Source organism: Motacilla alba, chromosome 1 (genome assembly GCF_015832195.1).
Source record: "Motacilla alba alba isolate MOTALB_02 chromosome 1, Motacilla_alba_V1.0_pri, whole genome shotgun sequence".
NCBI lineage: Eukaryota > Metazoa > Chordata > Aves > Passeriformes > Motacillidae > Motacilla > Motacilla alba.
The window spans coordinates 97,371,707-97,385,888 of NC_052016.1; the positions used below are offsets into that span (position 1 = coordinate 97,371,707).

Below are 14,182 nucleotides of genomic sequence, written 5' to 3' on the forward strand. Positions count from 1 at the left end.
TCCCCCTTTTAAAGGCGGAGAATACGAGGTCGGCAGCGATGCCCACTGCCCGGCCCACGGCCCCTTCCAGGCGCGCTCAGCCGCCGAGGCCGCGGGCCCTCGGCTCAGCCCCGCCCGCCCCCGGGGCGGCGCTCCGTGACGGACAGGCCGAGCCCGGCGAGCCCGGCGTGCCGGGATGACGGAGGCGGAAGCGGCTCGGGGAGGATGTAGCGGCGCTGGCAGCGGCTGTGGCGCCGCGATCTCCCCGCCCCTGCAGCCGGCCGGCCCCGCCATGGAGGTAACGCGGCGGGCGGCGCGGCTCGGGCAGAGGGGCCGCGGAGCCCTCGGGGTCACCGCAGCGGGGGCGGGTGCGGAGGGGGCGGTGCGTGACCTTGGCATGCAGCACGGGGGACCGGGGAAGGCGCGGACCAGCCCCTCCCACGCCGCCGGTTCCTTTCCCTTCCCGCGGTGATGGGCGGAGGAGCCCGCGGGTCACTGCGCGCCCTTTGCCGCCGCCGCGCAGCCCCCGCGGGTGGCGCAGCTGTGAGGGAGGCCGGGGGCGGGAAGGGGGGCCCCGCCGCTGCCGCTGCCCTGCGGAAATGCGAGCGCCCGTGCGGGCTGCCAGGGGTTTGTTCTGTGCCCCTCCTGCTTAGAAGGTGGGGACGTCGCCCTGTTGGCACGGGCTGGGGACAGCGGGCAGCGCCGACTCCAGGGGAGCGACACTCTGGTGACACACGGCCAGGGCGTCGAGTGGTTACTGTGTGACAGCACCCACGGGCGAACAAGGGGTCCTTCTCCACTGGGGTGACCCGATGTGTTAACGACAGGACGTCAGCTCTGAAACACCTACCAACGCAAACAAATAAAACCACTGAAGTGTCTGTATCTAGTGTAGCTTTTATAAACACCAAGGCAAATCCAAAGGCAACATTGAGGAGTTTTAAGTTCACACATTAAATTAACTCTCCTAGTAGTGTCTGTTAACTCTCCTGGTAGTGTCTGTGCTGCTCGTGTGCCACATTCTAATAGAGGTTCAATGCCGCTGTTGGTTGAAGCAATCACAAGTCAAAATGTGTTTTGATGTGACTTGGTACACCTAGAGTTGGTGATGTCTAATAGTTGCGCACTGCTCAGAAAATTGCTGTTCGTGATGGCTACTACTGCCACAGTTCACAGCAAAGGCTAATATATTGCATTTATGCATTGGTTAGGCTTTTAAGAGTATGTTAAGCTATTGCAAAAGTAAGGGATAGATAGCAGTTAAAATGCATAGAACATCTTGAAATGTGACATGGAAACCCCTTAGTGTAGGGGGTAAGGTAGGATTGAAATAAAATTCAAAAAAAAAGAATATATGTACATCTGTGTATGTATACATATCAGTAAACTATGGAAGCATCCAGATTTCAGAATGGTGGACTAGAAACCATGCAGGATTGTATTGGGCTTAAAAGTAAACTTAGTAGCTGCTGGTTCATAGCTTGGATGCAGCTAATCAATGAAAAGTTCAGAGTTTTTTGATAGCTCATCTTCCTTATTTTTCTTCTAATTCAAGTGGCTGAAGCCCTCTACATAAGCTGCCTCTGGTTTCTGTTACCAGAAAACTAAAACTGGATGCATTGTTTTACACAGTATGTGATTCTGCTTCTGTATGTATTAGCCTAAAGGAGTAAAAGTATTGTGAAAAGAAAATTCATCTGACCTCGCTGTAGTATGGAGAATGGTGAGCTGTCATTTTCTGAACAGTACATGCAGTTTGTTATAATTCGATATGCTGTCCAAGTGCTAAAATATTAGGAGTGTAAATGTTGACAAAGTCTTACATGCTAAGAAAATCTGAAACTTTATAGCTTTTTTTTCCTAATGCTAAACAGCACATTTTTTTTTAATAAGTTTATTTTTGTCATGCTAAAAAAAAAACCCCAAAGACCTAGCATATGTGTACATAGAGGACTATAACTGCCTTTGTCCTTGGTCTGTACTTGAACTCATATTTCTAAAGGTGATGCTTTTTATTATCTGTGTCACCTGTTCTATCTAAATTATTAGTGATTGTCCATTCTCACTCATAGTGGTAAGATCCAGTTTGGTTCTTCCTTAGTTTCTACTTATAAGGGTTTTGATTTTTTTGGCAGAATGAAGAGAGTAGCAGAATAAAAGAGAGGGTAGGTGTGTATACACACACACACACACACACAAAAATCTAGATATATAAAAATACAAATATTTACATATACACCTCTTCACTTTCGTACTCATGCACATATGATAGATAGTCTGAAGAAAAAAAGTAGGGTAAAGCTCAAGGCTTGGAAATGCTATTCCTAATATATTGGAAGCATCTGTTCCCTTTTCCTTTGCAGCATCCATCATGGCTGCACACATTTCTTTGTGTTCCTGATTATACATAAGCATATCACATCTAAACCACTGTAAAGTAACAGTCTCCCAGATTGGATCTGTGGAAGTTTACAGCCAAAGGTGTTTTGCATGTATTTTAGGGATAGAGAGCCCAGAATTTGCAGAGCTGTTTCAGATATGTTTGTCAGGCCAGCAATCCTAGTGGACACTAGCATGTTTTTAAAAAAAAAAAGAGAAGGGTTAATATTTGTCCAAATGAGCCCTGACTTTGCCGAATCTTTTGGAATATATTTGATAGGCTAACAATTGTAGTGATAAACCAGTATGTTTAAGAAGGAAACAAAAGAGATTACGAGCTTATGTGGTTCAAAAGTTCCCAAGGTTTGATTTAACTGCAACTCCTCTATAAGATTTTTTGGGTGTTTGGTTTTTTTGTTGTTGTTGTTGTTGTTTGGGGGTTTTGGGGGTGTTTGGTTTGTTTGTTGTTTTGGTTTTGGTTTGGTTTTTTTGTTGTTGTTGTTCTTGCTTTTTTTAATGGCTCTTTTAAGAACAAGACATTGAGTCATGCTTTTGAAACTGCTTGTAAATAAAATTAATTTGCAATACTGTATCAGCTCTAGATGTCCATTCAGTAATGGAATCATAAAATCATACTGGTTTGGATATTGGGAGGTTTCTACTCTGCAGTTCTAATAATCACAGTAGATCTTTTTCCACTATGTTTCTGACTCATCCTACAAATACATGTTGTTTTAAAAATTTTGGTGTACTTTTTTTCTTGTGCTTTCACTATATTCAGTTCCTCTCTGTTTGGAGATTTTCGATTCGTTTTTTTGGTAGTCTTACACCGAAAAGTCTGTTACTGCAGATTGTACTTTATTTTATTGTAGGTTCAAGATGCTGGGCAGGAGATGGTGGCATCTTCTGGCACACCAGGATCAAGCAAATCAAAGGTAATCAGTCTTCACAAACCTAATTTATTTGGATAGCAGTAGCATGCAAGCTGTGAGTGATAGGAAGACAAAGATATTTTTAACATTTCTTCTAGACAGGAAAAATTAACTTAGAAACATTAAGATAAAGTGTTTTGGAAACCATGAGGAAAAAAAAATCTCTTTTTGGTATGTTCACTTCCTGTTATATTTGATAAATTATTAATAGCATCCAGTTTTGGCAGCAGTCTGTTTCATAATGGACACAGACATCTTTCCATTCAGTGGAAGTAAATTTAAACAATGACAATGTTAGGTCAGCATGCTATTTTCAAAATATTGTTCAAATTGTGTTACTGCATTGTAATCCTTCCTAACTGAGTTTTCCAAACCAATGCTGCCCAACTGTGAGCTACAGAGTTGTTTCAGTAAAGTATAGAATGAGGAGTAGTTTCTGTTACTGTAATTGAAATAACAGAATTGGATAACAGAACATCAGTGACTTGGACTGTTATTCTTTTTTTGAAATGTTACACGTCTTGCAAATGTATGGTGAGAGTTTCTTGTCCTAAAATTCAGCTTTTTGGAAGTCTGATGCTAAAATGCCTTTTTTCTATTTCCCTCTGGGTTAGAGGAGACTGGTTTCTCTGATACATACTTTCTTTACAGCTGGACACATTGCCCAAAGAAGACCTCATCAAGTTTGCAAAAAAGCAAATGATGCTTATACAGAAAGTGAAGTCAAGATGTGCAGGTATCTTACTGGAAAGTGCAATTTCTGCCTTAATGCTTGGCACTACCTGACCTTTTCAAATATCACTGTGTGTTTTTGATAGGTAGATTTAAATTCTAGGCAAAAATACTAGATTTTATTTTTCTTCAATTTGGCTTTTTATGGTGGGAGTATAAGGACAAAAGTAATTTGATTAAGAAAGAGAAGAAAAGAAGCATTGCTTTTGTCATGTATTAAATTAATTTTGGTCTGACAGTATGGCATGATGGAGCAGTGTAGCTTGTGGACAAGTTGAAGTGGGATTTGTCATTGTCTCTTCCTCATATTGGTGCAGGTTGCTTTTCAGGAAGCAAGTGGGAGGAGTAATGTCTGGCATAATTAGTAGAGTATAGTTTGTTGTAGAGTACAATGACTTCTTTAAGATAGATTGCTTGCTACTTTATATTTGATCTTTTATTGCTTTAACAAGAAATTGTAAAATATACCAAACAAAATTTTATGCTTAACACCTAAAAGTACCTGTAAATCTGTGCTCTCATGTGCTGTCCTTGCCTACTCTGCAGTCTCTTTTCCTCCAGTGGCCCACTACTTGGACTGGTGTCACTGCCCCTTGTTTGGAATGGCAGTTATGCTGACTGCTGGTAGCTGCCCTCTGAAACAATAAGGATACAGAAATGGGCTGTTCCAGGCTTTTCCTCAGTGTGGTTGTTCATAAGATCTTGTTCTTCTGCTTGCTGCCTATTTTTAGGGAAACAGTAGAAACTGAATATCTTTCCTCTGATTTAAATTGACCATGAAATAGAAGGTAAGATGGGTGATCTTCAGAAGAATTTCTATCTGCTGTCCCTCTATCCAAGCCAGGAAGTTTTGCTTCCTCAGGAAACCGTGCTGAGTTTCAGGACTGGAGAAGTAGTACTGAATATTTGTTCTCTTTCTGTTAGTCCTGTCTGTCACTCAGTAACAAACAAAAATTGGTGAAGTAAAAGACTTCTCTGATTTGAATAGAAGTGTTGTCAGGCACAGGATTTACTAAAATTTGCTACTGTGATGCAGCATCAATTCATACTGTAACGTTTCTTTACATTTTAAGAACTAGAGAAAGAAATTGAAGAACTCAGATCTAAAGCAGCTACTGCAGGAGCTGATGATATTATTCAGGTAGGAATATGTAATTGGTTTCTATTCTATTATGTAAAGTTAGCTGAAATAAATCCACAGAAATAATTTGGTAAAATGTTAATAGTTTGAAAACCATTATTCAAATTGAATGGAATCAATCTGCAGGAGTCCAAGACACTTCTAAAACCCTTTTTCTTCCTTCTCCCCTCACGTCCTTGCTCCACTTGCCAGCAAGCACTCTTAGTTCTGTGAGGAATAGTACAAAGTGTAGTACACTTCCCAGGCAGAGCTTACCTCAGCACTTCAGTACTTGAATGGAGCTTATGAGATGTGGATAAACTTTTCAGCAGAACCTGTTGCAATAGAACGAGGGTTGATTTAGGTCAGATATAAGGAAGAGCTTTTTTCTACGCAGAGGGTGGTGAAACACTGGAAAAGATTGCTCAGAGAGGTGGTAGATTCCCCCCACCCCCGGAAATATTCAAGATCAGGTTGAATGGGATTCTGAGCCACCTGGTGGAGTTGAAGATGTCCCTATTCACTGCAAGGGGGTTAGACTAGATGGCCTTTAAAGGTCCCCACCCACCCAAACTATTATGTGACTCTATGAATGTCCCCAGCAAGACTTTTCCTTGTTCGGCTGGTTAGGCCAGCTTTTGTTTATTTTGGAGTGACCATTGCAGAAACACTTCAGCCATTTAAAAAAGTTCTGAGACAATAATTTGATGAGATTAGAAACACATAATTCAAGTTACATGTCACAAGAAATACTTTTAGGATCTGTTTTTCTCAAGATAAGGGTCATAGCATACAAAAGTGAAAATTGGTAGTGAGGAGGAGTTTCTCAATTAGAGAATTGTTTTGAATAATTTGGATGGAGATTTCTTCAGAAAGGGAACTTCACCACCATCACCTGGTAATAAAAAGGTAGCTGATCACAAGTACAATTTTTAAAAGAACCCAAAATCATTGTTTTACTCTCCCAATTTCATATCATTTTTATTTGGGCTGAAAGCAATTTTTTAATTGCTGACTGATGTGTTTATTTGACAAAATGGGTCATAATCTATATGTGAGTTTCTACATTTTGCAGAAATCACTGTTTCCATTGTTAAGAAACCCTCCTTTCAGTGATCTTTCTCATCTTTCTCATTTAATATTAGGCTCTCACAGAAAGGCTGGATGTGGTGCTTCTGGAAAAAGCTGAAAGTCAGCAGCAGTGCATAGCTCTGAAAAAAGAAAATGTTCAAATAAAGCAAGAAGCAGAGGTACTGAAATGAGCCACACAACATTACTGAAATATTTCAGAATTTTATTTATTTTCTAGGTTTGCTTGTTGTGTATCTAATTTTAATCTTTTTCTTCACTTACCTGTGTTCTGTCTCTTAAAAAATCTAAAAAAATATAAAGGCTTTATATATTAAAGCGTATTTTCTCTGTACCTCCTAGTTTATAGTAATAAATTAAAAATTCTTATATACACTGTCTAGATCCTCAGCTGCAAGAAGAATTCAGTCTGTGCATTAAAAGCCTACATAGGTATCAATCAATCAGCTCTGTCTTTCCATGGGAGCATGAGTTTAGCTTTACCAGGTAAACCTTTAGATATTCATGTGAGGTTTACCTTTAGATATTCGTAAGAAGTAGCCTGTCAGCCAAGGCACCTATATTATATCAATAATCTCAATTAATGGTGAAGTGAAGATTGAACTGCTTGCAATTGATGGACATTGTTATATCCAGATACCTGGATTTGATGCTCTAAAAATTATCTGATCTTTAATACATTATCAGAATAGTTGCTAAAGCTGAAGTCTGTTGTGACATTTTGTGAAATTATGCTGGTAAACATGATCTAGGACTTAGTTTTCCTTTCTCATTTTGCAAATGTTCTTGTGCTCTGTGTAGTGTCTTCTGAATTTAGTTGTCCTGATACAGTTAGATATTTAAAAGCTATAGCAGTTTTTAAAACTGTGGACTACTATGTTTTCTAATTCATTATTGTAAACAGTTCACTTCGAAATTTTGTGTGCTAAATTACCAGTATTTAATAATTTGCTTGTTTGTTTAGGCTGCAGTGGCTAAATCAGAAGAATTGCAGAAGCAACTGGAACAATCAAGAATTGACTCTCTGGAAGAAATAAAAGCTCTGAAGAGTGAATTAGCAAATGCACAATGCAAGCACAATGAGGATTTAAAAAAACTGAAGATGGAATTAGATGAACAAGTGAAGAAGCAAATGGAGCTGGTGGAGCAGGTTGAATGTTACAATGATAGTCAAAAAGAAGTTAAAAGATTACAAGATGATGTCCAAAGGATTACATCTACTTATGAGGAGCAAATTCTGTGTCTGAACAAGCAGTTGGAAGCTGTGAATGAAGACAAAAACAAAGAAGTGACAAATCTGCAAGAAACTATTAAAAGCAACTCTCAGTGTTACCATAATGAAATAAAAAATCTGAATGAAGAACTTAAAAAATTAAAAACTGCCCATCAGGAAGAGGTGTCAGAACTAATGCATCGGATTGAAACATCATCTAAAGAAAATGAAGAAAAGCAAAACCAAATAAATCAGTTGCAGCATAATTTGGCAGAGAAAAATGCCAAGGATGAAATGCATGCTCAGACTGACCAGCGTGAATATGACTTGGAGCAGCTGAGAGAAGTGTTACATAAAAATTTAGAAAACAAGATAGATGTTGCAGATACACAAGAAGAACCTTGTGTAAATTCAAAAATGGAGGAAAAAGTTAGGTACCTGGAGCATAGTTTAGAAGAACTCCAGTCCCAACATAGTATATTGAAAGATGAGTTAACTTATATGAGCAATGTCAAGATAAAACTGGAAGAGGAAATCCATCGTATGAAGGATGAGTACTTTCATGAGCGGGAAGACTTGGACTTTAAGATAAATGAATTGCAGCTTACTAAAGAAGATTACTGCTGTGTAATTGAAAAACTAAAATTGGAGCTTCAAGCAGCAGGACAGCACTATGAAACTGCTGCAAAAGAGCACAAATTAGAGATTCAGACTCTGAAAGATCAACACCAGAGAGAAATCTCTGAACTAAATGAAACTTTATTATCTGGTTCTGAAAAAGAACAGATGGCATTAGTTTTTGAAATGCAGGAACTTAGAGAACAACTTGAAAAGATAACTCAGGAGAAAGAAGAAGCAGTGTCCAATTACAACAGCCTGAGAGAAACAATGGAAACTCTACAGGCTGAGCTAGGCGAATCTGCTGGAAAGATCAGCCAGGAGTTTGAATCAATGAAACAACAGCAAGCGTCTGATGTCAGTCAACTGCAACAGAAACTCCGGGCTGCTTTCAATGAAAGGGATGTTCTTCTTGAAACTGTAAATCACCTCCAGGAAGAAGTAAAAAAATTGTTATCTTATCAGTTAGAGACAGAAGAACTTAAATGTAAAATCGTTAGTCTTCAGGAGGACAATAGTGCAATGACAAGCTCCGTTGACCAAAAAGAGATTACTGTAAGAAAACTGGAAGAGAAGATCGTTGCTCTTACTGATCAAAACAGGGATATTTTAAATGATGTAAAGTGCTTGGGTGAAGAGAGAGAAACCCTTCAGGAAATATGCAAGCAAGAACAAGTTAAAATTCAGGAACTTCAGCAAGAAGTAGATTGTGCTAACCAGTACAATAATGACCTGAAGCAAAAGGTAGAGGAATTAACAGAGAGACTGAATGAAGCTTTAATTTCTAAGGGTGAAAATGCTCAAATGCTAGAGCAATTAGAAAAACAGATTGAATCTCTGGTGCGTGATAAAGAACAGCTTTCATCTGAAGTGCACACTCTCCATGAGGAAAATAAGAAACTCATTCAGGAAAAAGGTGAATTAAGTGAAGAGCTGGGAAAGACTACATCTGAAAAAGATGGTTGTTTAGTATTGAAAGAGCAGTCTGAAAACTTAGAAAAGAAACTACAAATGATGACTGCAGAAAAAGACCATGTATCAACATTACTTGAAAATGAACAAGCGCACACATCCCTTGTAAGAACTCAGCTGTACCACCTACTTGAGCAAGTGGGGTTCAGCATTTCAGATTCTAATGAAGAATATGATTCTCTTAACTTGTTAAAAATTGTAAATGAATGCTTGTCAAAAATTAAAGAAGAGCAGTGCCTTGCTCTACAAAAGGAGGAGGAAGTAATTCGTTTGCAGCGAGAAGTTGAGAGATTAGAGGAAGAAAATGCAGCTCAACATGGAGAACATAGATCCATGATTCAGGATTTTGAAAAAGAAAAGAATCTTTTGAGAGAAGAACTGGAAGGAGTGTTGTCTGAAAAAGAAGCACTTCAACGTGATATCCAGGAGTTGAGAAATGCCAGTGAAAAAACAAGGATTGAAAATCAAGATCTTTTAGCTAATACTGAAGAGATTAGTCAAAAACTTGCTCTTTATGAAAGTCAAATACAAGAACAGCAAAAAGGATCTGAAAAACAAGACGACTTAAATTTCATTCTGGAACAAAAGGAAACTGAGCTTAGAAATGTGAAAGACGAACTGAGTTCTCTAAAGGTTATATTTTGTTATTGAAGTATAAAGACTAAACCTCTAAAGTCTTCAGAATTAAGGTTCAAAAAATACTTTCAATTCTCTCTTTTCTTTTTTTTTTCTTTTTTTCCCTTGGCCTGAAAGTGAGTCTCCCTTCTAAAAAGCACATATTTCTGAGTTTTCCAGCACCTCAGAATTACCTTCTTTCCCCCAGGAAAAAAAAAAATGAAGCAAAACCAATCATAATGCTTTTTTGACAAAAGTTGCTTGTACTTGAACCTTTATTCCTATCAATATCTCCTGAAGCAATCAATTGACTAGATGGACTACCTAGCCTCATAATCTTTCACCTCTAACTTTCTGTGGTTCCATCTCAAACAAAACTTCTTGATCTGCATTAGCTTCAGGTCTTGGGAATTGCTGATTTTGTAAAGCTAACGGCTGCAGAATGAGGGTGTCTCCCCTCTTTTTATCCTTGGACAGGATGGAAAGCAGCTCTTAAAAGATTGGAATGTTCTGCTTTCAGCATAACTGTACTTTCATGAAGGTGATACAAAGTTGCTCATAAAGGCTTTCCTGGTTGTAAGAACATAGACAGTTTTAGCTGTAGCTGAAATTTCTGGTGGCTTGTTAGGGACAAAACAGGTACCACAAAGAAATGTTTGTAATACTTCTTATATCTCTGTTTATAACACAGAATTTAATGGAAACAATGACTGAGAAAACTGATCAACAGTCTTCAGTAGCAGAGCTTCAAGAAAAAATTGGTATCTTTCTCACTTTTTTCCTTTGGATTGTTACCTTTTCTTTCTTTGCTTGATTGCCCTGTATTTCCACAAGTTGAGGAACAGTATTCCTCAACTAAATGGGAATTTAAAATGTTAGCAGTTCTAAGTTGGATGTGATTTGGTACTTTTTAAGGCTTTTTCTTCCTCTGTACATCGGTCTATAAACAGTGCAGTGGATTTAATCTTTATTTTTAATGTAGGAAATTTATCAGTAAGAATCTCAGAGGCTACCAGAAGGAAAGGGAAGCAACATTGCCAAAACTACTGTTGCTTTATGGCAGTTAGCCCAACACAAGAGCAGGAAAATGCTTCTGATTTGTTAACTTTATGTAGAAGTAGACAGGAATATTGCTCTTAACTGTGATGGAAGCTTCTGAAACAGGGAAAGATTGTCCAGGGAAAGATTGCCCCTAAGTTCTCTGTATGTCTGGATGTTTTAGCTTCAAATTAAATGCCTGACTCAATGAAACACTTGAAAATCTCCCCCTGCTTTATATTTTGTTTGATTTTAAAGTCATGCTGATGTTTGTGTTCTAATTGAATTTCATTTAATTTCATTTCTTGGGAAGAAATGAAAGGGTGTAGTTTTTAACTTACTTATGTATTTCTTCTAGGATGTCGTTTTTAACTTTCTTATGTATTTCTTTTAGGGATGCTGGAAAAAGATTCTGCCGAAAAAGGAGAGAAGCTAAATAAAATTAAAGTGGTTGCTGTGAAAGCCAAGAAAGAATTAGATGCCAGCCGAAAAGAGGTACCCTGACTAATTCCTAATATGAAGAAGATTTTGCACAGGGGGCTTTGTTTTAATGGCACACACTTCTTTTTAATAAGGTGCAGACTCTGAAGGAAGAGTTGGAGTTGGTTCGATCAGAAAAAGATCAGCTGTCTGCTTCAATGAAAGATGTAATACAAGGAGCTGAAAGCTATAAGGTAAGAATAGTGCTACATTCACAGAAGCAGTAAACTGTCAGAAAATACTTCGGGTTTGAAGCCTAGCCTGGATGTACATTGCTATTTACTTGCACAATTATGTTTGGCAAAAGAAATTGTGTCAGTGCAGTTGAATACCAGAATCAAGAACTGTAAGGTTCTCTTAAGGGAACCATGCAGCTGTTGTGAGAAGCAAATGAGACACTTCCTTTCTACTGGAATGCTATTTTTAACCCTTTTGAATCTAGCATCGTATATACCAAGCAATGTGTTGCTAGGCAAAACATAAATCTCTGTGAAGATGGTTTGAAAAAATTGAAGATGGTTTGAAAATCCTTAAATGATAAGGACAAACTTGTAATTTGCTGGGAGCAAGTCTTCTTGGAGCACATCTCTGGGCACATGAAGCAGAAGCAGGTGACGAGTCAGCATTGCTTCCCCAAGAGAAAGCTGTTCCCTGTAAGACTCAGGAGGAGAAGCTGAGGGAACTGAGGTCAGGTAGTCTGGAGAACAGCAGGCTCAGGGGAGGCTTATCACTCTCTCCAAACACATGAAAGGAGGGTGTAGTCAGGTGGGGATCAACCTTTTCTCTCAAGCAACAAGATAGGACAGAGGAAAATGTCCTTAAGTTCTACCAAGGGAGGTTTAGATTGGATATTAGGAGCAATTTCTTTACAAGAAGGATGCTTGAGCATTAGAACAGAGAAGCAATGGAATCATCATCTCTGGTGGTATTTAAAGTACAAGGACTAAACACAGCAAGCACTTTATATACAAGTACGTGAGGCAAACACAGCACTTAAGGACATATGTTAGTGGTGGATTTGGCAGTGCTGGGTTTACAGTTGGATTCAATGATCTTAAAGGTAATTTCCCATCTAAATGATTCTGTGACATCATTGAGAGTATTACATCAACTCTTGTTCCTCCTTCTCCCCCCAAATACAACATTGATATCTTGAAGTGATTTCAGTGGAGGGATGACAGGTTTGTCAAGGGACTGGAATAAGTGATGAGAAGCTGCTCAGCCTGCAGAAAACTTTAAAGGAACCTAATAAGAGTCTTCCAGTACCTACAAAAACATTATGAAGGGAAGAAAGTCAGGTTATTAATGGTGGTGCAAGATAAGACAGTAGTCCTCAATTGAAGGAAAGGATTCCAACTGGATTCATGAATAAACATTTTCATGCTATGAGAATGGTCGAGCTTTGGAATAGGTTGCTTAGTGGAGTAGCTGTCTCCATTCTGGGAGGCAGGTCCTTGGAAAGACATAATTGGACAAAGCTCTGAGCAATCTGGTCTCATCTGACTGCTGACGCTACTTTAAGCAGGAAGGGTGACACCTGCTGAGCTGTCTTCCAACCTGAATTACTCTAGGATGTCATGAACTGCAAGGGGTTTCTCTGAGAGCCTGTAATGGAATGATAGCTTTAATTTCATTCTGATATTTCTGATGTTACAGTAAGACACCTCATATAATGAAATACTAGGTAAGCACACCTCAAAGGTATAGAATGTGCTTATGCAATACATCTTGTAAAAAATTATGCCTTTGTGTTTGTATGTGTTAAGAATCTTTTGATGGAATACGACAAGCAAGGAGAGCAGCTGGATTCTGAAAAAGGCAGAGCAAATAATCTTGAACGTCAGATAGAGGACCTCACAAGACAGCTACAGGTGTCATCCGAGCAGGTCAGTTCTGGATGTGGGTCTGATCATAAAAATTAATTCTGCCTATTGGGTGAAAGTCCTCATCATGTGATTGTTACTATAGTTTCATAACCTATGTGTGTTTTAAATAGTAACTTTAAATTCGGAGTGGTTTGTGTGTTCCTTTTCAACATCTGATACCTTACCTATCTAGAATGTCTGGCTTTGTCAATAGAAAGAGTTTAATTTATCCCAGCTCAACTCAGAGAAAAGAGCAGATCTCTGGCTTGCTTTTGGACCTACAGCTCTGCTGCAAGTATCAAACGTGCACTGTTTTTCTGACTGCACACCTACACTTCTCATGAAGTGTAGTAACCTTTAACTGAGATATTTTTTTCTTCTATTTCTTCAACAAAATGTGGCTTTGGGGTTTTCTAATTGTTTTGTTTCATCAACACAGTATTTAAATATACTGAATGAGTTATGGATTTTGGATTTTTCACAAGGATTAGACTTTAAGATGCATTGTAGAGTACTATAGTGGCATTCAGAAGTCTAAAATGGTAATTAATGGGCTGTGAGACACATCTTTGCAAAGCTAACTGCAATGGGTTTGGTATTTAGGATATTATTTTTATAATATTAATTTATTTATTATTTGGATTTAAACTCCCAGGCCCCATACACTGGAGATCCACCTTGGCCACTGTTTCCTTATAAACACAAGCCAGTAGTAAATAGCATAGGAAGAAATAAGAAATAATAGTATATGTTCTGCTGATTATGCAGGCTTTGCATTTTTCAAGTTTTTTTATAAAGAATTTGTAAATAAAACACTGTTTAGGTAGTTGACATCTTTCACGTATACTTCATTCTTAATAGGCAAAATGAAGACTAGGATACATAATTGAAAACGTCCAAATTAAATCTGTTAAAGGCATTGCAAAAGTATGCCTGATGCAGTAAAGTTCTTACTGTGTACTAGTGCAAGACTTGGTGGTTCAGTCAAAGTTTGCAGTTTAGCCTTTTTTAGGAGTTAATAGTATGATAATTTGTTTATAAATACAGCAGCTGTATTTGAAGTGTGGCAATAAGTATTGAAATACTGTGTTGTTACAAGGGGAAGGTGATAATGCAGAAAGCATAAATTTTTGGGTATTTTTTTCTTTTG

At 38.6% G+C, this 14,182-nt stretch overlaps 1 protein-coding gene across 1 annotated transcript in view; it reads left to right on the top strand.

The window, feature by feature from the left end:
• Positions 1 to 122: 122 nt before the first annotated feature.
• Positions 123 to 14,182, top strand: part of GCC2 (GRIP and coiled-coil domain containing 2) — a 31,253-nt gene continuing 17,193 nt past the window's right edge. The window contains exons 1-10 of the mRNA XM_038139677.1: positions 123 to 277; positions 3,231 to 3,293; positions 3,942 to 4,026; positions 5,096 to 5,163; positions 6,288 to 6,392; positions 7,196 to 9,667; positions 10,341 to 10,410; positions 11,082 to 11,182; positions 11,263 to 11,361; positions 12,934 to 13,053. Coding sequence (XP_037995605.1) covers positions 176 to 277; positions 3,231 to 3,293; positions 3,942 to 4,026; positions 5,096 to 5,163; positions 6,288 to 6,392; positions 7,196 to 9,667; positions 10,341 to 10,410; positions 11,082 to 11,182; positions 11,263 to 11,361; positions 12,934 to 13,053 — 3,285 coding nt within the window. The 5' untranslated portion in view covers positions 123 to 175. The remainder of the gene's footprint in view (positions 278 to 3,230; positions 3,294 to 3,941; positions 4,027 to 5,095; positions 5,164 to 6,287; positions 6,393 to 7,195; positions 9,668 to 10,340; positions 10,411 to 11,081; positions 11,183 to 11,262; positions 11,362 to 12,933; positions 13,054 to 14,182) is intronic.